This window comes from Manis javanica, chromosome 1 (genome assembly GCF_040802235.1).
Source record: "Manis javanica isolate MJ-LG chromosome 1, MJ_LKY, whole genome shotgun sequence".
Taxonomy (NCBI): domain Eukaryota; kingdom Metazoa; phylum Chordata; class Mammalia; order Pholidota; family Manidae; genus Manis; species Manis javanica.
In genome coordinates this window covers 27347751-27374056 of record NC_133156.1, presented here as the reverse complement: position 1 = coordinate 27374056, position 26306 = coordinate 27347751, and the positions used below count along the sequence as shown (strand labels likewise).

Sequence of the window (26306 nt, the reverse complement as noted above, 5' to 3'; positions counted from 1 at the left end):
TTAGTTAGTGTTGGGGACAGCCTTTGTCTTCTCACATGTTTGCAGGCAGAATGGGAAAGCACCTTCCCCCATGTCTGAATGCAGCACGGGAAAGCACAAGCTTGAGAACAACCAGTACAGTCCTTGGAAGTTACCTGTCCACAAAAACATATCTTGTCCTCGAAGATGAGCCAAGACTCCTCACTCTGAAAATAGGGAGACCTTGAAGATGTGTGGAAACACCGCCCCTGCTTCTGGCTATGCCCTTCCCCCACTTGCCGATGTGGCGGGAATGGAGAACAAAGAACATTCTGTTTATGCATTCCATGAGCAACTAACTGGAACCCTGTTGAGCCTACCCTTGCCCGGCCACCGCTGACGTCAATACTGTGCTTGATTGTCTATTGGATAATGCTATGTCCTGGAATCATGTAACCCCACTGCATTATATAAACCCTGGACCTTCAATAAAGTTTTGCTGGTGACGCGTGGGAGCGTCAGCCCTCCCAGTTCTTCTGTCTTTCTTTATTTTCTTCGCCCCCCTTCTGCACTTCAGCACCTGCTCGACTTGGCGCGGCTGGACCGCGTCAAGTTAGTATTTGGTTGGTCTGCTTTCTTTGCTGTTATTTCATTTTCTCTGGTGACATCTGCTTAGTCTTAGGAGTGCTCCCATCTAGCGCAGTCCTTCTCAAATACCCTGTAGAGGTGGTTTGTGGGAGGCAAATTCCCTCAACTTTTGCTTTTCTGGGAATTGTTTAATCCCTCCTTTATATTTAAATGATAATCATGCTGGATACAGTATTCTTGGTTCAAGGCCCTTCTGTATCATTGCATTAAATATATCAAGCCATTCTCTTCTGGCCTATAAGGTTTCTGTTGAGAAATCTGATGATAGCCTGTTGGGTTTTCCTTTGTAGGTGACCTTTTTCCTCTCTCTAGCTTCCTTTAAAACTCTGTCTTTGTCCTTGATATTTGCCATTTTAATTATTATGTGTCCTGGTGTTGTCCTCCATGGTTCTCTTCTGTTGGTAGTTATGTGTACTTCTGTGATGATCCATTATTTCCTCCCCCAGTTTGGGGAAGTTTACAGCAATTATTTATTCAAATACACTTTCTATTCCTTTTTCTCTCCTTCTTCTGGTACCCCTATAATGTGGACATTGTTCCTTTTGGATTGGTCAAACAGTTCTCTTAATATTGTTTCATTCCTGGAGATCCTTTTCTCTCTCTCTGCATCAGCTTCTCTGTGTTCCTGTTCTCTGATTTCTATTTCATTGGCAGCCTCTTGCACCTCATCCAGTCTGCTCTTAAGTCCTTCCAGAGATTGTTTCATTTCTGTAATCTCCCTCCAGACTTCATCCCTTAGCTCTTGTGTATTTCTCTGAAGATCCATCAGTATGGTTATAACCTTTATTTTGAATTCTTTTTCAGGAAGATTGGTTAGGTCTATCTCCTTCTCAGGGATTGACTGTGTGATTTTGGTCTGGATCAAATTCTTCTGCCTTTTCATGGCAATAGAGGTTTGTGAGGAGCTGGCGTGTGTGTCAGCTGGGAGAACATCCCTTCTTACTGGTTTGTGGCCCTACTCTCCTGGGAGAACAGCAACCCCTAGCAGCTTGTGCTGGGCAGCTGTGTGCAGACAGGGTATCTGAATCTTGCCCAGCCGCTGTGGAAGAAGCTCTGCCCATTTGCTGTGGGCATGGCCACTGCCGCTATGGCAGAGCTGCGCCAGAGGGGGAACTGGCAGGAGGTCCCTTCGCGAGGTGCTGGGTTCTTGCAGGTGTAGATGTAGTCTGGCTGTTGTCCTGTGCCTCTGGTCTCTCTTTTAGAAATAGTTGTATTTGTTGTATTTTCAAAAATATATATGGTTTTGGGAGGAGATTTCCTCTGCTCTATTCATACTACCATCTTGGCTCCTCCCCTCCTTTTTAATTTTTATGAGTTTCTCATGGAAAACATTGTTGGGCATTGCTTTTTTATCCAGTTTGAAAATTTTCACCTTTTAATTGGGTTATTTCGACCATGTGTATTTAATGTCACTAGCGAAACATTTGTGTTTAAGTCTACCAACTTGCTACTTATTTTCTTTTTGGCCAATCTGTTCTTCTCTTTTATTTGGTCTTATTTTGGAATAATTCAGTATTATTAATGATTTTGTTTTATCTCCTAATGTATTCTTAGTCAAAAATTTAAACCATACATATTTAACTTATTTCAAACTATGTTCAAGTAATATTCTACCACTTTTGATACAATTTGAGAATATAATAATAAACTTCTATTTAATACCTCCTTGCCATTTTACTATTCTTATTATGCATATTACTTATACATATGCTAGAAAATACTCACACATTGTTATTATTTCTTCCTTAAATAATCAATTATCTTCTGAAGGGATTTTAAAATGAAGGAAAATATCTTGTATTTTAGCTATATGCTTTTCTTGCCTCATATAGATCCAGATTTCCATCTACTATATTTTCCCCATGACTGTAGGACTTTCTCTAACCTTTCTGGTAGTGCATGTCTGTTAGTGATAAATTCTTTCAGTTTTCATAGGTCTGAAGATATTTTCATTTTACCTTTGTTTTTTAAATATATTTCTGCTGCACCAGGAATTCTAGATGAAAAGTTTCATCTTTTTGTTAAATTTCAGTGAAGAAGTTATTCCACTGTCTTCTAGCTTATGTTGCTTCTATTGGCAAGTTTCCTATCATTCTTATCCTTGCTCATCAGTACCTAATACATTCTTTTTCTCAATAGCTGTTCTGCCTGTATATTCAATGTTCTTTTTCCCTGTTGAATATATCTAAGTTAGACCTTGTTGCTAGTCATGCAAGACTGATGAAACTATACAATAGTAAGACAATCAAAGAAAGCCTTATGTCCAAACTCATCAAGTTGTATACATTTAAATATTTATGGTTTTTGTATGTTAATTGTGCCCCAATAAAGTGGTCTTTTAAAAAACATTACTTTTCATTTCATTTCTCTTTTGCAACTGAGTAAGGTCTCATCAGTTCTCACCCTGAATCAGTACCAAGGGAAGATATTTCAACAAAGATAGGACACAGGGAAGAGAAACAAAAATGTATTGATGGCACCTTTTGTGCCAGACCCTCAACCCTAAGTGTATGTCATCCAATCCTCTCCAAAGTTTGTTGTGAGCCATAAAGACAGGGCAAGTGTCCACAAGTCACTCCTACTAAACCCTCTAGACAGCAAGAAGATCTATCAGCTGCATAAGTACTTAGAGAACCCAGACACCTCCCCTCCAAATAGTGTGAAGGGCCAAGTTTCATCTAAATGCAACAGAGACAAGGCTAGGTAGGACTTTATACAAGTTGATCAACAAGCACATACAGAGTGCTCAGCTGGACCAGCTGGAGATACAGCACTGCTACTCATTTAACCTGTCCTGGCTTCAGTTTTCTCCTGTCCTCTGAGAAATGGAGAATAAAATGATGCATCCTAAACTGTTATGGGCTCAAATTTGTCTGATTTTTTAACTTTTATGACCCTTGGACAAGTCCTTCCTCTCAGAGTTTGACACTGTCCCCAGAGTAGAAGTTCTGAGGCACAAGTGAAAGGATATCAGTTAAAAGAATATGTTCAAAATCATGTACAGAGTGTTTAAGTGGAGGTAAATGGTAATTGTTCAAAACATCCAATTGTATTGATTTGGACTACTGATCCAGCCTTCCATATTTTACACAGCATTGTTGATGATAAAGAATGTGACTCTGGAGCCAGAGTTCTCAGGTTGGATAGTGGTTTGTTATTTACTACCAGTGTAAACTTGGCAAATAAACATAAACCCTGTGCTCCCTACTTTCCTCAAATGTAATACAGAGACAGTAATAGTATTTAAATCATAGGATTATTGTTAGGATTAAGTAAATATACATGAAAGGCATAAAAATATGCCCAGCAAGAGTCATCAGTTCTGTTAGAATGCACAAGAGTGGTTACTCTCTGAGCACAACAGCAGAGGTAATCACAGGTAGTGACTGGAAGGGAGCACTATGGTGGACTCTAGGGCTTGGGGAAAAGTCTACCTTTTGACATGGGTGACACAGTATATTCAGTGTGAAAATTCATTATCCTGTATGCTGAAGATATTTGCAATTTCTGTCTGTTTTACAAAGTTATTTTTAAAAATAGTGCCTTGAAATTAGTGAAAACTGAAAAGTCTTCAGATTTCCAAAGGTTGTACAATCGGTAGGATCCAAGCCTTTATCTCTAAGGAGGAAAGGGAAATAGTTAATATTCTGGGTTACAGATGAGAGTAAAGATAAACTTGAGTAAGGTGTGTACATATATACACACATAGATATGAACTGCTGAAAAATTGTAGGTAGAAAATGGAAGAATCAGGAAGGATCTAGTGGCCATAAAGGTAGTATTTGCTAGGTTAGTCAGTGAGGGATGGGAACTGGCATAGCCTTCATCATTTCTCCCCTCCCCCACACTCCAGAATCCTTTGTGACTATTCCATAGCTCTGTTGGCAGCTCTGGAACCCTAGACTGGAGTGGATATTCTCTTTGCTCAGCTGCCAGAGGTAGCAGTGTCTTTTGGATGATGAAGAACTTAGGTTGTTGTCTTCTGTCTTTCAGTAAGTCACAGGCATTGGTTCCATCCTTTACTTTTTTTCTTTTTTTGGTATCATTAATATACAATTACATGAGCAACATTACAGTTACTAGACTCCCCCCATTATCAAGTCCCCACCACATACCCCTTTACAGTCACGGTCCATCAGCATAGTAAGATGCTATAGAATCACGACTTGTCTTCTCTGTGTTGTACTGCCGTCCCCGTGCCCTCCTCCTACATTATGTGTGCTAATCGTAATGCCCCATTACCCCCCTTATCCCTCCTTTCCCACCCATCCTCCTGAGTCCCTTTCCCTTTGGTGACTGTTAGTCCATTCTTGGGTTCTGTGATTCTGCTGCTGTTTTGTTCCTTCAGTTTTTTCTTTGTTCTTATACTCCAAAGATGAGTGAACTTATTTGATACTTGGCTTTCTCTGCCTGGCTTTTTTCACTGAGCATAATACACTCAAGCTCCATCCATGTTGTTGCAAATGGTAGGATTTGTTTTCTTCTTATGGCTGAATAATATTCCATTGTGTATATGTACCACTTCTGCTTTATCCATTCATCTACTGATGGAAACTTAGGTTGCTTCCATTTCTTGGCTATAGTAAATAGTGCTGCAATAAACATAGGGGTGCATATGTCATTTTCAAACTACGCTCCTGAATTCTTAGGGTAAATTCCTAGGAGTGGAATTCCTGGGTCAAATGGTATTTCTATTTTGAGTTTTTTGAGGAACCTCCATACTGCTTACCAGAATGGTTGAACTAGTTTACATTCCCACCAGCAGTGTAGGAGAGTTCACCTTTCCTCACATTCTTGCCAACATTTGTTGTTTGTCTTTGGATATCGGCCATCCTAACTGGTGTGAGATGATATCTCATTGTGGTTTTAATTTGCATTTCTCTGAAGATTAGTGATGTGGGGCATCTTTTCATGTGCCTGCGGGCCATCTAAATTTCTTCTTTGGAGGGGTGTCTGTTCAGATACTCTGCCCATTTTTTGATTGGATTAATTGCTTTTTGTTTGTTGAGGTGCCTGAGCTCTTTATATATTTTGGAAGTCAACCCTTTATCGGATGTGTCATTTATGAATATATTCTCCCATACTGTAGGATGCCTTTTTGTTCTATTGATGGTGTCCTTTGCTGTACAGAAGCTTTGCAGCTTGATATAGTCCCAATTGCTCATTTTTGCTTTTCTTTCCCTTGCCCAGGGAGATATGTTCAAGAGGAAGTTGCTCATGTTTATGCCCAAGAGATTTTTGTCCATGTTTTTTTCTAAGAGTTTTATGGTTTCATGACTCACATTCAGGTCTTTGATCTATTTTGAGTTTACTTTTGTGTATGGGGATAAACAATGATCCAGTTTTATTTTCTAACATATAGCCGCCCAGTTTTGCCAACACCAGCTGTTGAAGAGGCTGCCATTTCCCCCATTGTATATCGATGCCTCCATTATCATATATTAATTGGCTATATACATTGGGGATAATATCTGGACTCTCTATTCTGTTCCACTGGTCTGTGGGACTGTTCCAGTGCCAGTACCAAATTGTCTTGATTACTATGGCTTTGTAGTAGAACTTGAAGTTGGGAAGCGAGATCCCCATTTTATTCTTCCTTCTCAAGATTGCTTTAGCTATTCAGGGTCTTTTGTGGTTCCATATGAATTTTAGAAATATTTCTCCCAGTTCATTGAAGAATGCTGTTGGCATTTTGATAGGGATTGCATTGAATCTGTAGACTGCTTTAGCAAGATGGCCATTTTGACAATATTAGTTCTTCCTACCAAAGAACATGGGATGAATTTCTATTTGTTAGTGTCCTCTTTAATTTCTCTTAAGAGTGTCTTGTAGTTTTCAGGGTATAGGTCTTTCACTTCCTTGATTAGGTTTATTACTAGGTATTTTACTCTTTTTGATGCAATTGTGAATGGAATTGTTTTCCTGATTTCTCTTTCTGCTAGTTCATCATTAGTGTATAGGAATGCAACAGATTTCAGTGCATTAATTTTGTATCCTGCAACTTTGCTGAATTCAGATATGTCTGTGGTAGTTTTGGAGTGGATTCTTTAGGGTTTTTTATGTACAATATCATGTCATCTGCAAATAGTAACAGGTTGACTTCTTCCTTATCAATTTGGATGCCTTTTATTTATTTGTTTTGTCTGGCTGCTGTGGCTAGGACCTCCAGTACAATGTTGAATAATACTTGGGAGAGTGGGCATCCCTGTCTTCTTTCCAATCTTAGGTGAAAAGCTTTCAGCTTCTTGTTGTTAAGTATGATGTTGGTTGTGGGTTCGTCATATATGGCCTTTATTATGTTGAGGTACTTGCCCTGTATACCCATTTGGTTGACAGTTTTTATCATGAATGGATGTTGAATTTTGTCGAATGCTTTTTCAGCATCTATGGAGATGATCATGTGGATTTTGTCCTTCTTTTTTGTTGATGTGGTGGATGATGTTGATGAATTTTTTAATGTTGTGCCATCCTTGCATTCCTGGGAGGAATCCCACTTGATCATGATGGATGATCCTCTTGATGTATTTTTGCATTTGATTTCCTAATATTTTGTTGAGTATTTTTGCATGTATGTTCATCAGGGATATTGGTCTGTAATTTTCTTTTTTTGTGGTGTCTTTGCCTGCTTTTGGTATTAGAGTGATGCTGGCTTCATAGAATGAGTTTAGAAGTATTCCCTTCTCTTCTATTTTTTGGAAAACTTTAAAGAGAATGCTTATTATGTCTTCTCTAAATGTTTGATAAAATTCAGCGGTGAATCCATCTGGCCAGGGGTTTTGTTCTTGGGTAGTTTTTTGATTACTGATTCGATTTCGTTGCTGGTAATTGGTGTGTTTAGATTTTCTGTTTCTTCCTTAGTGAGTATTGAAAGGTTGTATTTTTTTTTAAGTTGTCCATTTCTTCTAGGTTATCCAGTTTGTCAGCATATAGATTTTCATAGTATTCTCTAATAATTCCTTTTATTTCTGTGGGGTCTGTCATGATTTTGTCTTTTTCACTTCTGATTGTTTGTGTGTGTAGATGCTCTTTTTCTCTTAATAAGTTTGGCTAGAGGTATATCTATTTTGTTTATTTTCTCAAAGAACCAATTCTTGGTTTCACTGATTTTTTTCTATTGTTTTATTCTTCTCAACTTTATATCTTCTCTGATCTTCATTATGTCCTTCCTTCTGCTGACTTTGGGCCTCATTTATTCTTCTTTTTCCAGTTTCAATAATTGTGCCTTTAGACTATTCATTTGGGATTGTTCATCCTTCTTTAAATAGGCCTGGATTGCTACATACTTTCTTCTTAGAACTGCCTTCACCACATCCCACAGAAGTTGGGGCTTTGTGCTGTTGTCATTTGTCTCCATATATTTCTTGATCTCTGTTTTAATTTGTTCATTGATCAATTGATTATTTAGGAGCATGTTGTTAAGCCTCCATGTGTTTGTGAGCCTTTTTGCTTTCTTTGTACAATTTATTTCTAGTTTTATACCTTTGTGATCTGAGAATTTGGTTGGTAGAATTTCAATCTTTTGGAATTTACTGAGGCTCTTTTTGTGGCCTAGTATGTGGTCTATTCTGGAAAATGTTCCCTGTCCGATTGAGAAGAATGTGTATCCTGCTGCTTCTGGGTGTAGAGTTCTGTAGCTGTCTGTTAGGTCCATCTGTTCAGTGACTCTGTGTCCTTACTTATTTTCAGTCTGGTTGATTTGTCCTTTGGAGTGAGTGGTGTGTTGAAGTCTCCTAAAATGAATGCATTGCATTCTATTTCCTCCTTTAATTCTGTTAGCATTTGTTTCACATATGTCAGTGCTCCTATATTAGGTGTATATATAATGTTTATATCCTCTTGTTGGAGTGAGCCCTTTATTATTATGTAATGTCCTTTTTTATCTCTTGTTACCTACTTTGTTTTTTATTTTAATTTTATTTCGGTATCATTAATCTACAAGTACATGAAGGACATTATGTTCACTAGGCTCCCCCCCTGACCAAGTCCCACCCACATCCCCGTTCACAGTCACTGTCCATCAACATAGTAAGATGCTGTAAAATCACTGCTTGTCTTCTCCGTGTTGCACAGCCCTCCCCGTGCCCCCCCCACACTATACATGTTAATCATAATGCCCCCTTTCTTTTTTCTCACCCTTATCCCTCCCTTCCCACCCATCCTCCCCAGTCCCTTTCCCTTTGGTAACTGTGAGTCCATTCTTGGATTCTGTGCTTCTGCTGCTGTTTTGTTCCTTCTGTTTTCCTTTGTTCTTATACTCCACATATGAGTGAAATCATTTGGTACTTGTCTTTCTCTGCCTGGCTTATTTCACTGATCATAATACCCTCTAGCTCCATGCATGTTGTTGCAAATGGTAGGATCTGTTTTTTTCTTAGAGCTGAGTAATATCCCATTGTGTATATGTACCACATCTTCTTTACCCATTCATCTACTGATGGACATTTAGGTTGCTTCCATATCTTGGCTATTGTAAATAGTGCAGCAATAAACATAGGGGTGCATCTGTCTTTTTCAAACTGGAGTGCTGCATTCTTAGGGTAAATTCCTAAGAGTGGAATTCCTGGGTCAAATGGTATTTCTATTTTGAGCATTTTGAGGAACCTCCCTACTGCTTTCCACAATGGTTGAATTAACTGACATTCCCACCAGCAGTGTAGGAGGGTTCCCCTTTCTCCACAACCTCACCAACATTTGTTGTTGTTTGTCTTTTGGATGGTAGCCATCCTTAGTGGTGTGAGATGATATCTCATTGTGGTTTAGATTTGCATTTCTCTGATGACAAGCGATATGGAGCATCTTTTCATGTGTCTGTTGGCCATCTGAATTTCTTCATTAGAGAACTGTCTATTCAGCTCCTCTGCCCATTTTTTAATTGCATTATTTGCTTTTTGCTTGTTGACGTGTGTGAGATCTTTATATATTTTGGATGTCAACCCTTTGTCAAATCTGTCATTTATGATTATGATTCTCCCATACTGTAGGACACCTTTTGGTTCTATTGATGGTGTGCTTTGCTGTACAGAAGCTTTTCAGCTTGATATAGTTCCATTTGTTCATTTTTGCTTTTGTTTCCCTTGCCCGAGGAGATATGTTCAAGAAGAGGTCACTCATGTTTATGTCTAAGAGATTTTTGCCTATGTTTTTTTCTAAGAGTTTTGTGTTTTCATGACTTACATTCAAGTCTTTGATCCATTTTGAATTTACTTTTGTGTATGGGGTTAGACAGTGATGCAGTTTCATTCTCTTACATGTAGCTGTCCAGTTTTGCCATCACCATCTGTTGAAGAGACTGTCATTTCCCCATTGTATGTCCATGGCCCCTTTATCGAATATTAGTTGACCATACATGTTTGGGTTAATGTTTGGAGTCTCTATTCTTTTCCATTGTTCTGTGGCTCTGTTCTTGTCCCAGTACCAAATTGTCTTCATTACTGTGGCTTTGTAGTAGAGCTAGCAGTTGGGGAGTGAGATCCCCCCCTCCCACTTTATTCTTCCTTCTCAGGATTGCTTTAGCTATTTGGGGTCTTTGGTGTTTCCATATGAATTTTTGAAATATTTGTTCCAGTTCATTGAAGAATGCTGTTGGTAATTTGATAGGGATTGCATCAAATCTGCATATTGCTTTGGGCAGGATGGCCATTTTGACCATATTAATTCTTCCTAGCCAAGAGCATGGGATGAGTTTCCATGTCCTCTTTAATTTCTCTTAAGAGTGTCTTATAGTTTTCAGGGTATAGGTCTTTCACTTCCTTGTTTAGCTTTTATTCTTAGGTATTTTATTCTTTTTGATGCAATTGTGAATGGAATTGTTTTCCTGGTTTCTCTTTCTATTAGTTCATTGTTAGTGTATAGGAAAGCCTCATATTTCTGTGTATTAATTTTGTATCCTGCAACTTTGCTGTATTCCGATATCAGTTCTAGTAGTTTTGGAGTGGAGTCTTTAGGGTTTTTTATGTACAATGTCATGTCATCTGCAAATAGTGACAGTTTGACTTCTTCTTTACCAATCTGGATTCTTTGTATTTCTTTGTTTTGTCTAATTGCCGTGGCTAGGACCTCCAGTACTATGTTGAATAACAGTGGGGACAGGGGGCATCCCTGTCTTGTTCCCGATCTCAGAGGAAAAGCTTTCAGCTTCTCGCTGTTCAGTGTGATGTTAGCTGTGGGTTTATCATATGTGGCCTTTATTATGTTGAGGTACTTGCCCTCTATACCCATTTTGTTGAGAGTTTTTATCATGAATGGATGTTGAATTTTGTCGAATGCTTTTTCAGCATCTATGGAGATGATCATGTGGTTTTTGTCCTTTTTTGTTTACATGGTGGATGATGTTGATGGATTTTCGAATGTTGTACCATCCTTGCATCCCTGAGATGAATCCCACTTGGTCATGGTGTATGATCCTCTTGATGTATTTTTGAATTCGGTTTGCTAATATTTTGTTGAGTATTTTTGCATCTACGTTCATCAGGGATATTGGTCTGTAATTTTCTTTTTTGGTGGGGTCTTTGTCTGGTTTTACTATTAGGGTGATGCTGGCTTCATAGAATGTGTTTGGGAGTGTTCCCTCCTCCTCTATTTTTTGGAAAACTTTAAGGAGAATGGGTATTATGTCTTCTCTGTATGTCTGATAACATTCTGAGGTAAATCCATCTGGCCCGGGGGTTTTGTTCTTGGGTAGTTTTTTGATTACTGATTCATTTTCATTGCTGGTAATTGGTCTGTTTAGATTTTCTGTTTCTTTCTGGGTCAGTCTTGGAAGGTTGTATTTTTCTAAGAAGTTGTTCATTTCTCTTAGGTTTTCCAGCTTGTTAGCATATAGGTTTTCATGGTATTCTCTAATAATTCTTTGTATTTCTGTGGGGTCCGTCATGATTTTTCCTTTCTCATTTCTGATTCTGTTGATGTGTGTTGACTATCTTTTTCTCTTAATAAGTCTGGCTAGAGGCTTATCTATTTTGTTTATTTTCTCAAAGAACCAGCTCTTGGTTTCATTGATTTTTTTCTATTGTTTTATTCTTCTCAGTTTTATTTATTTCTTCTCTGATCTTTATTATGTCCCTCCTTCTGCTGACTTTAGACTCATTTGTTCTTCTTTTTCCAATTTCGATAATTGTGACATTAGGCTATTCATTTGGGATTGTTCTTCCTTCTTTAAATATGCCTGGATTGCTATATACTTTCCTCTTAAGACTGCTTTTGCTGCGTCCCACAGAAGTTGGGGCTTTGTGTTGTTGCTGTCATTTGTTTCCACATATTGCTGGATCTCCATTTTAATTTGGTCATTGATCCATTGATTATTTAGGAGCATTTTGTTAAACCTCCATATGTTTGTGAGCCTGTTTGCATTCTTTGTATAATTTATTTCTAGTTTTATACCTTTGTTGTCTGAAAAGTTGGTTGGTAGTATTTTAATCTTTTTGAATTTACTGAGGCTCTTTTTGTGGCCTAGTATGTGGTCTATTCTGGAGAATGTTCCATGTGCACTTGAGAAGAATGTGTATCCTGTTGCTTTTGGATGTAGAGTTCTATAGATGTCTATTAGATCCATCTGTTCTAGTGTGTTATTCAGTGCCTCTGTGTCCTTATTTATATTGTGTCTGGTGGATCTGTCCTTTGGAGTTAGTGGTGTGTTGAAGTCTCCCACAATGAATGCATTGCGTTCTATCTCCTCCTTTAGTTCTGTTAGTATTTGTTTCACATATATTGGTGCTCCTCTATTGGGTGCATATATGTTTATAATGGTTATATCCTCTTCTTTGAGTGAGCCCTTTATCATTATGCAATGTCCTTCTTTATCTCTTGTTACTTTCTTTACTTTGAAGTCTATTTTGTCGGATACTAGTATTGCAACACCTGCTTTTTTCTCTCTGTTGTTTGCATGAAATATCTTTTTCAATCCCTTGACTTTTAATCTGTGCATGTCTTTGGGTTTGAGGTGAGTCTCCTGTAAGCAGCATATAGATGGCTCTTGCTTTTTTATCCATTCTATTACTATGTGTCTTTTGATTGGTGCATTCAGTCCATTTACATTTAGGGTGATTTTTGAAAGATATGTACTTATTGCCATTGCAGGCTTTAGATTCTTTGTTACCAAAGGTTAAGGTTAGCTTGTTTACTACCTTACTGTCTAACTTAACTCACTTATTGAGGTATTATAAACACAGTCTGATGATTATTTCTCTCCCTTCTTATTCCTCCTCCTCAATTCTTAATATGTTGGGTGTTTTGTTCTGTGCTCTTTTTAGGAGTGCTCCCATCTAGAGCAGTCCCTCTAAGATACCCTGTAGGGGTAGTTTGTGGGAGGCAAATTCCCTCAACTTTTGTTGTCTGGGAATTGTTTAATCTGTCCTTCATATTTAAATGATAATCGTGCTGGATGCAATGTTCTTGGTTCAAGGCCCTTCTGTTTCATTGCATTAAATATATCATGCCATTCTCTTCTGGCCTGTAAGGTTTCTGTTGAGAAGTCTGATAGCCTGATGGGTTTTCCTTTGTAGGTGACCTTTTTTCTCTCTCTGGATCCCTTTAATACTCTGTCCTTGTCCTTGATCTTTGCCATTTTAATTACTATGTGTCTTGGTGTTGTCCTCTTTGGGTCCCATCTCTCAGGAGTTCTGTGTGCTTCCATAGTTTGAGTAACTATTTCCTCCCCCAGTTTGGAGATGTTCTCAGCAATTATTTCTTCAAAGACTTTCTATCCCTTTTTATCTCTCTTCTTCCTTTGGTACCCCTATAATGTGGATGTTGTTCCTTTTGGATTGGTCACACAGTTCTCTTAATATTGTTTCATTTCTGGAGATACGTTTATCTCTCTCCACATCAGCTTCTATGCATTCCTGTTCTCTGGTTTCTATTCCATCAATGGCATCTTGCATCTTATCCATTCTGCTTATAAATCTTTCCAAAGTTTGTTTCACTTCTGTAATCTCCCTGTGGACATCTGTAATCTCTCTCCGGACTTCATCCCTTAGTTCTTGCATAATTCTCTGCAGCTCTGTCAGCATGTTTATGATTTTTATTTTGAATTGTTTTTCTGGGAGACTGGTTAGGTCTGTCTCTGCAGATCCTCTCTCAGGTGTTTTCTGAACTATCTTGGACTGGACTAAATTTTTTTGCCTTTTCATGGTGATATCAGTGGCTGTAGGCAGGTTGTGGGTGTGTCAGCTGGGAAAAGAAAGTCCTTTCCTGCTTGCTGGATACCTTGCTCCTTCTCCGCTCCCTGTGTTGGTTATTTGCACTCCTGAAGCAGCCACCGGGTTAGTCCCCTAAGCTGCTGTGGGCAGGGTCTCCATCAGAGCAGCATGGAGCCCTGTGGGAGTTGCAGTCACACCAGGTGCGCTCCTCCGTGATAGCAGCGCCCCTCCCAGGCAGCTATGTGCCAGCAGCAGCCTTTGGGTCTGGCCCAAGCGGCTGTGCATTGGGCTGGGATTCCGGTTGGCTGCTGGGAGCATGCCTGCTCCCTCTGGCTCTGCTGCAGGTGCGTGTGGGGCTCTCCCACACAGGCCTCTACTGGGCTCCTCTGGCTCCACTGCCACCAGTGCATGCGAGCCATACCTGAGCTGTTTGGTCGCTGCTGCTGTGGGCTCACGCAAGCCTGTCCTGGTCCCCTCTGGCACCGTTGGTGCACGCAATCTGCTCCTGGTCCCTTCCAGCGCTCCTGCCCCCGGCCCACGCTGCCAGTCTCCCACTACTGGGCCAGTGTGTCAGGGTCCGTGCCACTTGGAGGAACGACTGGCAGGTTTAGTGCCATGAGAGCTGCGCTGCCTCCCCGGGGTTTAGTGCACCTAAGGTTCACCGGGATTCCCAGCTGCTGGCTAACTGTGCTGGGACAACTTCATCCAGCTATGGGGTCCCTGTCTCTTTAAGACTTGCAGAAAGCACTCGCTTTTCTTTTGTCACAGAGGCGCCAGTTGCAGGAACCTGCCCACAGGTTTTGCTTTTCCTTTTCTCTAATATCCAGCACCCCTTGCACTTTGTGTCTGTGCTCTGGGTATGGATTTCTAGAGTTGGTTGTTTAGCAGTCTTGGGCTTTCACTCCCTCCCCATTATGACTCCTTTCTTCCTGCTGGGTTCTGGGGTGGGGTGGCCTTCAGGTCCCACCTGGCCACAGCTTGTATCTTACCCCCTTTGTGTGATGTTGAGTTCTCACAGATGTAGATGTATCCTGGATATTGTACTGCATCCACTGGTGTTTCTTTTAGGAATAGTTGTATTTATTGTATTTTCATAAATATATATGTTTTGGGGAGGAGATTTCCTCTGAACTACTCACGCCACCATCTTCCTGTGATCCTCCTTGGTATATATTTTGCATGCACTTAAAAAGAATGCATATTCTGCCATTGTTGGGTATAATGTTTTACAAGTGCCAATTAGTTAAGTTGGTTAATAGTGATGTTCAAGTCTATCTACTATATCTTTGCTGATAGTTTATCTCCTTGTTCTGTTAATTAAGAGAGGGGATTGAAATTTCCAACTACCATTGTGAATTTGTCTATTTTTCTTGCAGCTTTATTATGTTTTGTTTCATGTATTTTGAAGCTCAGATATTAGGTCAATAAACTTTTAGGATTACAATCTCTTGATAGATTTACCCCTGTATCATTGTGAAATGATCTTCTTTATCCCTCATAATTATTTTTTGTTCTGGAATATATCTTGTCTGATATTAATAAAGTTCTTTCAGTTTTCTTTTGATTTATGTTAGCCTGGCATATCTTTTCCCATCCTTTCACTTTATTAAAGTATTGTTGAAATACAATCTTATGATGGTTTCACATACACAACACAGGGGTTTCAACATTCAACCATATTATCAAATCCTCAGTTCCTCCATTGTGGTCCCTATCAATGTGGTAAGATGTTATAGAGTCATTGTCTTCTCCATGCTGTATTGCCTTCCCCATGATCTACCTACATTGTGATTGCAAATTATAGTGTTCCTTAATCCCCTTCTCCCTCCCTTCCCAACTCCTCCCCTTTGGTAACCACTAGTCCCTTCTCAGTGTCTGTGACTCACAGTCTACTGCTACTTTGTTCCTTCTGTTTTGCTTTGTTTTTATATTCCACAGATAAGTGAAATCATATGTCTTTCTCTGACTGGCTTATTTCACTGAGCATAACACCCTCTAGATCCATCCATGTTTTTACAAATGGCAAGATTTTTCTTTTTATGGCTGAATAATATTCCATTGTATATATATATATACCACCTCTCCTTTATCCATTAATTTATTAATGGACACTTAGGTTGCTTCCATTATCTTGGCTATTGTAAATAGTGTGGCAATAAACATAGGGGTGCATATATCTTTTTGAATCAGGGATCTTATTTCCTTTGGGTAAATTCTTAGGAATGGAATTACTGGGTCAAATGGTATTTCTATTTTTAGTTTTCAGAAGAACCTCCATATTGCTTTCCACAGCAGTTGAACCAATTTACATTCCCACCAACTATGTAGGAGGGTTATCTGCATCCTTGCCAGCATTTGTTGTTTCTTATCTTTTGGATATTGGCCATCCTAACTGGTGTGAGGTGATATCTCATTGTGGTTTTAATTTGCATTTCCCTGATATCAGTGATGTGGAGCATCTTTTCATGTGCCTGTTGGCCATCCATATTTCTTCTTTGGAGAAGTGTCTGTTCAGATCCTCTGCCCATTTTTTAATTGGGTTATTTTTTGTGGGGGTGTTGAGGCATGTGAGTTCTTTATATATTTTGGATGTTAATCCCTTATCAGATAGTCATTTATGAATATATTGCCCATACTGTCCCACCCTTTTACTTTTAGTATAGTTGTATATTTACATTTAAAGTGTGTTTCTTTTAGGCAGCATATAATTGGGCTGTGATTTTTTTTTTGTCCAATGATCTTTTCCTTTAATTGGCTTCCTCATTGTTTAGATCACTTATATTTAATGTGATAAATTATATTATTAGATTGTCTGTCATTTCAATTTTTTTTCTATTTGTCCAATGTGTTTTTTTATTCCTTTTTCTGCTTTCTGATATATTAATTGAATATTTTTTGTGATTCCTTTTTATCCTCTTTTGGATTTTAGCCACAATTGTTTGTGTGTGTGTGTGTGTGTGTGTGTGTGGAATTTTTAGCATTTGTACTATATACCTTTGCTTATCTCAGCCTATCTACAAGTAATATACCACTTCATGTATAAGAGCCTTAGAATATATTCATGGTCGTATTTTGCCATTATATGACCATATGGCCCCTTCAATGACTGGCTTAGCCTACCTCTGGCAGGTATAACTGTGGATGGTGTGACCCTCTTCAGGCAGCCATATCTGGGAATTCTTCAAGCATTTTCTTATATAATGAATCCCAAAGCATTTTGAAGTATTAGATCAGGCTTCCTCTAGATCATCTCAACAAAATCCAGAACCAGTGTCTGCTGGTAATTTTTGGCACCACCTGCAACAAAGCAAGAGTATTATTAATCAGGACATCCCACAAGGGATTATATTTCTAGATGATCCAATCTTAGAGGGCCAGAGCTTAGTTTCTGTGGGGGGGGGGTCCTCTGAATAAGAAGTATTAATACAATCCCCATTGTTCTTCATACACTAATTCTCTCAGCTCATTTAAAAATCCAACCTGATTTCTATTTTTATATGTTTCTAAAAAGCTAACTTATTGCCAGGACCTAGTATAGGTCCTTTTTTGAACAACTGTTTTTTAATTGATTAAAATTTTTGAATTGATTAAACTAAGTGATTTTTAAATGTTTTTAAATTGAGAGTATTTTTCAATAAAGGTTGGTTAAATGGAAAGAGAACCTTTGTGCAGGCACCACATGTCATGAACTAGTTCAAAGAACAGTTGAAGAGTGAGCAAGGCAGAGGGGGCAGCATGACATAGTGGTTAAGAGTGTGAGCTCTGGAATTAGAATACCTAGGTTTGAATTATGATTTCTGATGTATGACCACTAAGCTGCTCTTTGTGTTTTGCTTTTGTTTCTTGATAACTTGATTTTCTTTTAGGTATAAGGGAAAGGAACTTAAGAGAGTTATTTGTTTTGATGAAGGAAAATGTGTAACCTTCAAAGAACTTTCCGGCTTTAAAATATTACATCAGACTTTGTATAAAGCAGCTCTCCTGTTTAATCTGGTGAAAAAATTCTAAGAGGAGGATGGTGACATGCATGTATTGATATGGTAAAGAGATAGGCCATGATGTGTGAGCTGCCCATTACTAACAAAGTTATGAAGCTCCTGACAGTATGAGAGAGGTACAATCCTTTAGAAGACTGGAGATTCTAGATGACCATCTTAAGGATTACTTGAGACCTCTCACAGCTCCAGATTTGTAATACAAAGTGCTAGACAATAACTGAATGACTTCCTATATAATTCTGTGACCTTTCAATCTCAAGTCAGAAATATGATATTTCAGGAATGTATCAAAATTTCTGTAATCCAGTTAAGGAATAAACCATTAGAATATAGAAGCCTCAATTCACATCACATTATGATGCACCACAGGAAGTCTTCATTAAGATAATTGACTGGCTGCCTCTGGGGCTACTGCAGATAAAGACTCAAAGATCAAGTCCTTCATTGGAAGACGAAGGTGGAATTTCTAGCCATAACTACATGAATAGAAATGATGTTAACTTGGCTATAGCTGGTGGGTAAGCATTATAATACAGAGCTGGTAATGAGAAAACATAATTGATACCTAGAATATGAAATTAAGAATCAACATGGGGGAGTATGTCAAGGATTCATCTGCAAAGATGACTCAAAAATAATTTTATAGGTAGAAAGAAGGGAAAGTTGAGCTTTCACAGAAAATCTATGATGTTACTACTGTACCTCCTTGAGTACTGTTTGCATTTTTAGCTTGTTAATGTAATTATTTTTAATTTGTTTGAATTTTTATAGCTATTGAAATGGAAAAATATTAAACGTAAGGTATCAACATAAGAATAGATTTTGTTAATCTTTTTTTCATTTATTATTATAGCAATAAAAGTGAAAACTTGAAATTTGTATAGGCATACTATAAAATAATTTTGCTGTCGCTGGAAACTATTATTTTTGGTGTAAAATGAAATATTAAAATATTGAGGATTTTATTAAAAATATGGATAAGTATAAACTAATCATTTAAAATAAGTTCTGATCCCTTGTCAAGTTCACTGAAGGTGTTCTAGACTCAATGATGCCCTGTTGATTTGAGTATCTGAAGCAGCCAGACTAGGGTTTTCAAATTGACCACTATGTGCTCTCTGGAGAAATGACTGACTCCAGATCTGACAGAGGTAATATGCAGGATGAATCCATGGCATTGTAATTAGGTCATTTTCTTAACAAGTATTTTGAAGAGAAGTTATCATTACAATGAGCTCTAGTTTATCAGTTCTCAATTTGATGCTTTTTTATGTCTTACTGAAAAATCTTCACATGACAAACAAAGGTATTGTCTGTTTTCTGCTAGAACTTAATTTCTACTTTTACATTTATGTCCATGATCTATTTCAAGTTGGCTTTTGTATATGAGCTACAGCTTTTTTGTGCGGGGGGGGGGGATATGGATTTCCAATTTTTCCGTTATTTGTTGAAAAAACTACCATTTGTCCATTGAGCTACCTTGTTAAAAATCTGTTGTCCATATATGTGTGGTTTCATTTGTACACTATCCTATTTCCCTCACCTGTTTGTGCTTACACCAATACCACAACCTTGATTATCCTACCTTTTAATAAGCTTTGAAGTCAGGTTATGTGAGTCTTGTTCTTTTCTCAAGTGTTTTATTTCCATATAAAATTTTTCATTTCCATATAAATTTTTGAATCAGCTTGTCAATTCCTACAAAGTACTCTGTTACGTTTTTTTTTTGTGGGTGATAGAATTGAATATACAAGTCAATTTGAGGGGAATTGATATCTTAAAAATACTGGATGTGCAAAACAGTATATCTTTCAATTTATTTAAATATTTAGCAAAATCCACTTATTATGCCTAGTAAATTTTTTGGTAGCTGTTGAGATCCTCTACGTAGATCATGCTGTCCATAGAGGAATTATATTTCTTCTATTCCAACTGTATGGTTCACTTCTCTCCCCTTTGTTTTCCCTACCACACTAGCTAAGATCACCAAGACAATATTCATTAGGAAGAGCAGAACAAACATTTTTGCCTTTTTCCCAATCTTGAAGAAAGCATTTGGTTGTTCACCATTAAATATGATAATTGTAAATTTTCTATAGATGCCCTTTAACAATTTGAGGAAGGTGCCCTTTAGTCTGAGTTTGTTTTTATTCTAAATGGATGTGGAATTTTTGTCAAATAATTTTCCTGCATCTATTGAAATGATCATATGGTTATTCTTTTTAGGCTATTAATTTGATGAATTATACCAATTGGTATTCGTGTATTGCACAAACCCTGCTTTCTTGAATTAAAATCGACCTGGCTTTTATAAAGCAACTAAGCTTCTTTATTTCTAATACTTAAATATTTTTGTTTTATTTATACACAATTGAACCATCTTTAAATAATGTCCATTTTATTTTTCCTCTCCAATCCTTATGCCTATTATTTCTTGCCTCATTGCACTGGCTTGCTCTTCTAATAAAATGCTGGGTGGAAAATGAAGTGTGAAACCAAAAGGTGCTAAATCTGAATTGAGATTTTTATAGAAACCCATTATCACATCAACAAGGTTTTCTGGGGGCTCTGAGAGTGGAAGCACCAAATGGGTGGGTGGGGGGGCTCTAAGATAGGAAATATTTGTTATATCTACATAAATTCTATCACTGTCCCTATACAGAAATCCTTCTTTGCTGAATTTCTATCTGTTCCCAATATGATCCTTTTTCTTTATGCCTTCATGACAGCCAGTTGGCACATCTTCCACCAAGGACCCTCAGAGTAGCTAACCCATGAGATCTATTCTTAGGCCTTCTTTCCCAGGTCTGATGGTCAATTCTATCTGATTGCAGTGTGCTCAGCTCACTGTTCCTAATGAGACCAGGAAATTGCCCACACAGTTTCCTACATTCCTGTGAGCAGTGCCCTCTTCTCTGAAGAGGTTCTCACATGGAGGGAACCCATCTTTTCACAAAAGACAGTTAGCCATGCAGGAACAGGATCAGGTGGGCAGGAAATGTGAAGGAAACCAGTGGGAACTATGTGAATATGGGTAAGCCATGTTTATCCATACAGACACATCATCCTGCCAGGTATGCTCTCCTACAAGGGGGTTCATCTAAAGTAGCTTATAAAGGAATAGATGGAACCACTGGAAGGCAGACAGGTATTTTATTAGAGATATCAAGCTCTTAAATCTATGGCAGGCATGACTTCTTATTCCAAGGGTTCTCAGTTTCTGCAAAAACATTTGGGGCTGCAGGCCACAAGTTAGAAAAGAATGGAAGAGACATTAGACAGGGTCTTTATGTGCAATCACCTCAGTTTATATAAATGTAAAAAATAATGAAAGTATAATATGTCACTTTAACATACCAAGAATCAAGGCAACCAGGGTCAGACAGTGAAATCAACCAGTCATAGGAATGGGATATCAAGTGTATATGGAGTGCAAAGCAAGTTCAGATGTAGCTTTTACACATCAGTCTTAACACCCTATTTCAGGAGGATAGGAAAGATAAAAAGAACATTAACTAATATTAACTCACGTATTAACTAATGAGTTGTCTTCTTGCTGAAGACTTTCTCACCTAGAGCACATTTGTAAGGTTTCTTGCCAGTGAGAACTTGTTAATATATAATGAACACTGAGAAGTCACAGAAGAAAAAGAACTAACATCAACCCATATTCATTGCACTTTTTTTTTTACCAATAAGAAAAATATTCAGACAGTGGAAGCAATATTGCCCTAAGTCACACAATCTGTGAGTAGTTGAGCCAGAATTAAAACCCAAGACCATCTGATTCAGTACCAACCTCTTTCCACCATACCAAATTCTCAGTGAGGGACAGTAAAGGGAGACCTGCTCAAGAAACATCAAATCTAAAGTCCAGGATCCTTCCAGAGATATACTTTACAATCAATGTACATACTTGAGATGGGGAAACACATAAATGTCAACTTTATTGAATATGATCAACCTATCTTTCCATCTTTGTATCAAAATTTTACATATATCTTTAGGGGTCATGTTAAGCCCCTTCTCATGTAGTTTCTAGGAATTTTTTTTAACTCAAGCTTTCTTCATGTCATTTATAGTGAATTACTCTATGGACAAAATTATGCCAAGCTAATATTACCAATTTCACAATTGGTTATTGTTATGTGGCATGATAAATATGTAACTTGACAATATTTTATATATATTATTTGTCCTACTGGCCATTCAGTTCATAACTTTAAAAGCTTTATAGGCCATGTTGAAATGCCCATTTATTTTCCATCATCTTTACTTACAGTTAGGTATCACTGAACAGAAATGAATTTCCGGTAAAGTTTTACCTATGAAGATGTCGTCCACAAACTAATTAATATGGTTTCTAATATTTATTGAGGCTTGAGCTAATTTTGAAGGCTTTTCTGTGTTCAGTTCATTATGATTTTACCACTGTTATGAATTCTCTGGTGTACAGTGAGTTGTGACTTCTGAATGAAAGCTTTTCCACATATAGCACATTGATAGGGTCTTTCCCCAGTATGAATTCTCTGATGTAAAACAAGATCTGACTTCTGGGAAAAGGCCTTTCCACATTCAGCACATATGTAAGGTTTTTCTCCTGTATGAATTCGCTGATGTCCTGGGAGGTGGGACTTCTGGGAGAAGGCCTTTCCACATTCAGCACATATGTAAGGTTTTTCTCCTGTGTGAATTCTCTGATGTCCAATGAGATGTGATTTCTGACAGAAGGCTTTTCCACATTCACTGCATTTGTAGGGTTTCTCTCCAGTATGCGTTCTCTGATGTATGATGAGCTGTGACTTCCGGGAGAAGGTCTTCCCACATTCAGTACATTCATAAGGTTTCTCTCCAGTATGAATTAACTGATGTGTAATGAGTTCTGTCTTCCTACTGAAAGCTTCTTCACATTGAGTACATTTGTAAGGTTTCTCTCCAGTGTGAATTCTTTTATGTATAATGAGGTGGGACTTCTCACAGAAGGCTTTCCCACATTCATTGCACTCATATGGCTTCTCTCCAGTATGAGCTCTGTGATGTATGATCAGCTGTGACTTCTGGGAGAAGGCCTTCCCACACTCTCTACATTCATAAGGTTTCTCCCCAGTGTGAATTCTCTGATGTATAATGAGGGGTGATTTCTGGGAGAAGGCTTTCCCACAGTCACTACATTCATATGGCTTTTCCCCAGTGTGAACTCTCTGATGTATAATAAGGGATGATTTTTGAGAGAAGGCTTTTCCACATTCAGAACATTCATAAGGTTTCTCTCCAGTATGAGTTCTCTGATGTACGATAAGATGAAACTTCTCACTGAAGGCTTTCCCACATGCACTGCAATCATATGGTTTCTTTCCAGTATGAATTCTTTGATGCACAATGAGCTGTGACTTCTTAGCAAAGGCTTTTCCACATGTAATACACACACAGGTTTTCTCTTTAGTTTCAACATTCTGATATTGAATAAGGGATTTTTTATTGCTAAAAATGTTTCCACACTGATCATCATCACAGGGTATTATTCCATCATGATTTTTCTCAAGATCATAATTGGATGCACCATGGCTAGAAGATTTTCCACACCCCGAACTCTCATCAGGGTTTTTTCTTGAACTTCTTTTATTGTAACTAAGTAGTTCAGTATTACATTTCAAGTTCTTTTTAAATGTATCACAATTCTGGGGTCTTTGTCTTGAAGTATCTGGCTCTATACATTCTTGAAATATTTTTTCCAATGCATTATACTTATGGCCTGACTCCATAGTCACTGTTTTGTTGTTGATGACTGTTACCTGCCTGAAAAGTTTGTCTTGGTTTTCCTGACATCTCTGCAGCTGGCCATCATCTTGGCAGACTTTTAAAATGGAGTACAATGAACCATCCTTTGTTACTCCTTTCAGTATCTTATTATGGAAGGAAACAGACCCCAAAATACATGATTGGGGGTTGTCAAGGTTACTTTTCCTGTCTAAAAGAAAGAAAGATAAAAGTCATAAAGAACAATCAACAGAATGCAGAAAAATGGAAATGACTGACCCGAAATAGTTGAGGAACTCAGAATACAGCAATGGAGATAGGCTGTCTTTTAAGAGAGTGCAGCATACAGTATGATCAGATGAATGGATAGACAAAGATGTTAAAGAGAAATATGGAAAAACTAGACCTGAAGGAGATAGAAAAGTATTTGCATTATTATTACTCAAATCTTGGACTACTCTTCTATAATCTTCCCATTTCCCATTCTGAATAGAAACCCTTTTCACCTTTTGAATTCATTTATTTTACAAGTCACTTGCTATATATACTTTACTATTATCCTGCCACCACTATCCAAAGAAATGAGGTTTCTTCTGTACTCAAAATAACTCTCTTCAGTCTACTTTCCTAATTAATAACACAAACAACAGAAAAATCCAAGATCTTGCTATGGATTCAGTATCAGATTCACACCGAGAATCCAAGCTTGAATTCTGCTACTTTTTATAAATGCCTTCAATATGCATTAAGTAAAATTAGCAAAGTTCTTCCAGAAAAGCATATTTCCCTAACTTTAAGGTTTTATTTGTGTAGTCTCTACCCCCCACCACCCTCTTTACCTTCATTTTCTTCTTTAGCATCAACACTGTATCTTTCAAAGCAGCTACAGCTGCATGCTCTGAAAAATGCCTTCTCAAATTCTGTTGCATCTCTTGAGATTAGTTTTCTCTGGACTTTGAAAAACAGTAACTGAATTTGACATTTAATTGTGTACAGCCATCTGAAGTCTTACCTTTTAGAGTACAACCTATGTTCATGAAAGGAATCTGCTTTCTATTGCCTATTAAGCCTTTCCATAAAAGGGAGTTAAAAAACATACATATGATATATATTCATACATAGAGACATTCAATAAAAAAATAGCTTGCCCCTATAAAGGTTCACAATTATTTAATTGATAAATTATTTGTTGAATGTCTTCCAAATTCTCAGCACAGGAACAAAGAAGAGATTTCAATAAGGATAGAAACATAAGCCTCAGGCACCAATCAATGAAAAATAAATAGATATTTCACTTCCCTTGTCTCCCATGTGCCTGATTTTCATCTGGATAGATCCAATTTGATATGTCTCTCTTTATGACCCATGGATCTTCTCCTTTTTCCAACTTAGATATGACATCTGGTTTGGAAACTGGATACCCTATTAAATGGAAATCACAGAGAGAAATTGAGATTGACTACACTGAAGGAGAAAGAGAAGGTACAGTTTCAGGTCTATAATGAAGCAGTCCAGTTGGCCCTCAACAAATAATGATCTCCATTTGGAAAGGCATCAAGATCATAAAAGTCATTTTATATGCCAGGAACTACCTAACTACAGCAACCAATAAGGAAAAGCACTTGGTTGGATAAAACTGAGTTATGTAGAGAAGCCATCCTTACCCACTGAGACCAGGTGGTTGAAGTTCTCCAGCATCACATCCTTGTACAGGGTCCTCTGAGCCAGGTCCAGTTGCTGCCACTCCTCCTGGGTGAAATCCACAGCCACATCCTTGAATGATACTAACCCCTGTAACAGTAATTTCCTGTTCAATCTTAAGTGGTCATCATTCTCATCATTTCTACTATAGTATGCAAAATTATAGTTCCACCCAGTATTTGAGAGAAATGATGTAAAATCTTGCCTTTAGCAAGAATAGCCTGACAGAGCAGGAAAACAGAAGAGGTAAATCATAAAATGCCTACCTAATACAAATGTTAATTTAATAAATGATCAGGGCAACATTCAAATAACTGGAAAGATGGATTATTCAATGAATAGTTTTGAAACAACTGGACAGTCAAAAGGAAAAGAACAGTGTTTATTCATATTTTAAAGGTTGAACTGTATCCCCTTAAAATTCATATGAAGTCCTAAACTCTAGTATCTCAGTTTGTGACCTTATTTGGGAACAGTCATTGCAGATATAATAAGTTATATGAAGTTAATAGGGTGGGTCCTAATCCAATATGACTGATGTCCATAACAAAAGAAATTTTAACTGAGAGACAAACACACATAGAGGGAAGATGATATGAAAGACATGGGGCAAAGATGTCCACCTTATAAGCCAAGGAGAGGTCTGGAATAGAGCCTTCCCTGACAGCCCTCAGAAAAAATCAACCCTGCCAGAGTTGTTACTTCTAGCCTCCAGAACTGAGACAACAAATTTCTGTTGTTTAATCCACCCCCTTGTGGTATTTTATTACAATAGCCTTAGCAAACTTATACACTGTATTTTAAATCTCAGAAAATAGAAAAAAAAACACATTCTGGATGGAGCAAACATTTAAACCAAGAAAATACCCATGACTATTAACAAAACAAAACATGGGAGGATTTTTATTAATTGTAAGGCAGAGAAAGCCTTTTTAAGTAAATCATTAAAAAAGAAAACACAGGGGATTCAAGATGGTGGCATGAGAGGTGAGATAGAGAACTCCCCCCAAAACCACATACAGTAAGAAAATATACTTAATACAACTAACCCTAACACAGCAAAAGAAAAAAAGGCTGCACCACACTGCATACAGACTTCACGAACATA

General features: G+C 37.8%; 2 protein-coding genes across 13 annotated transcripts in view; one reads left to right on the top strand and one right to left on the bottom strand.

The window, feature by feature from the left end:
* ZNF300 (zinc finger protein 300) overlaps positions 1-26306 on the bottom strand; it is a 141682-nt gene that overhangs the window by 63492 nt on the left and 51884 nt on the right. For 6 of the 11 annotated variants that reach the window (XM_073230484.1, XM_073230489.1, XM_073230491.1 and 3 more), the window contains exons 1-2: positions 21098-24788; positions 16863-17039 (exon numbers count right to left, since the gene is read on the bottom strand). In XM_073230484.1, the coding sequence (XP_073086585.1) occupies positions 22150-23502 (1353 nt within the window). In that variant the 5' untranslated portion in view covers positions 23503-24788 and the 3' untranslated portion in view covers positions 16863-17039; positions 21098-22149. Of the gene's footprint in view, positions 1-4106; positions 4225-16461; positions 17040-20874; positions 20979-21097; positions 25289-26306 lie in introns of those variants that run through there. The other 5 variants (XR_012128845.1, XR_012128847.1, XM_073230506.1 and 2 more) reach the window with 4 other exon arrangements.
* Positions 1-26306, top strand: part of SMIM3 (small integral membrane protein 3) — a 102856-nt gene that overhangs the window by 59687 nt on the left and 16863 nt on the right. Inside the window, exon 3 of one of the 2 annotated variants that reach the window (XM_073230572.1) lies at positions 46-139. The exons of the other annotated variant lie outside the window; for it this stretch is intronic. The gene's annotated coding sequence lies outside the window, so the exon portion shown is untranslated. Of the gene's footprint in view, positions 1-45; positions 140-26306 lie in introns of those variants that run through there. 2 annotated transcript variants of the gene reach the window in all.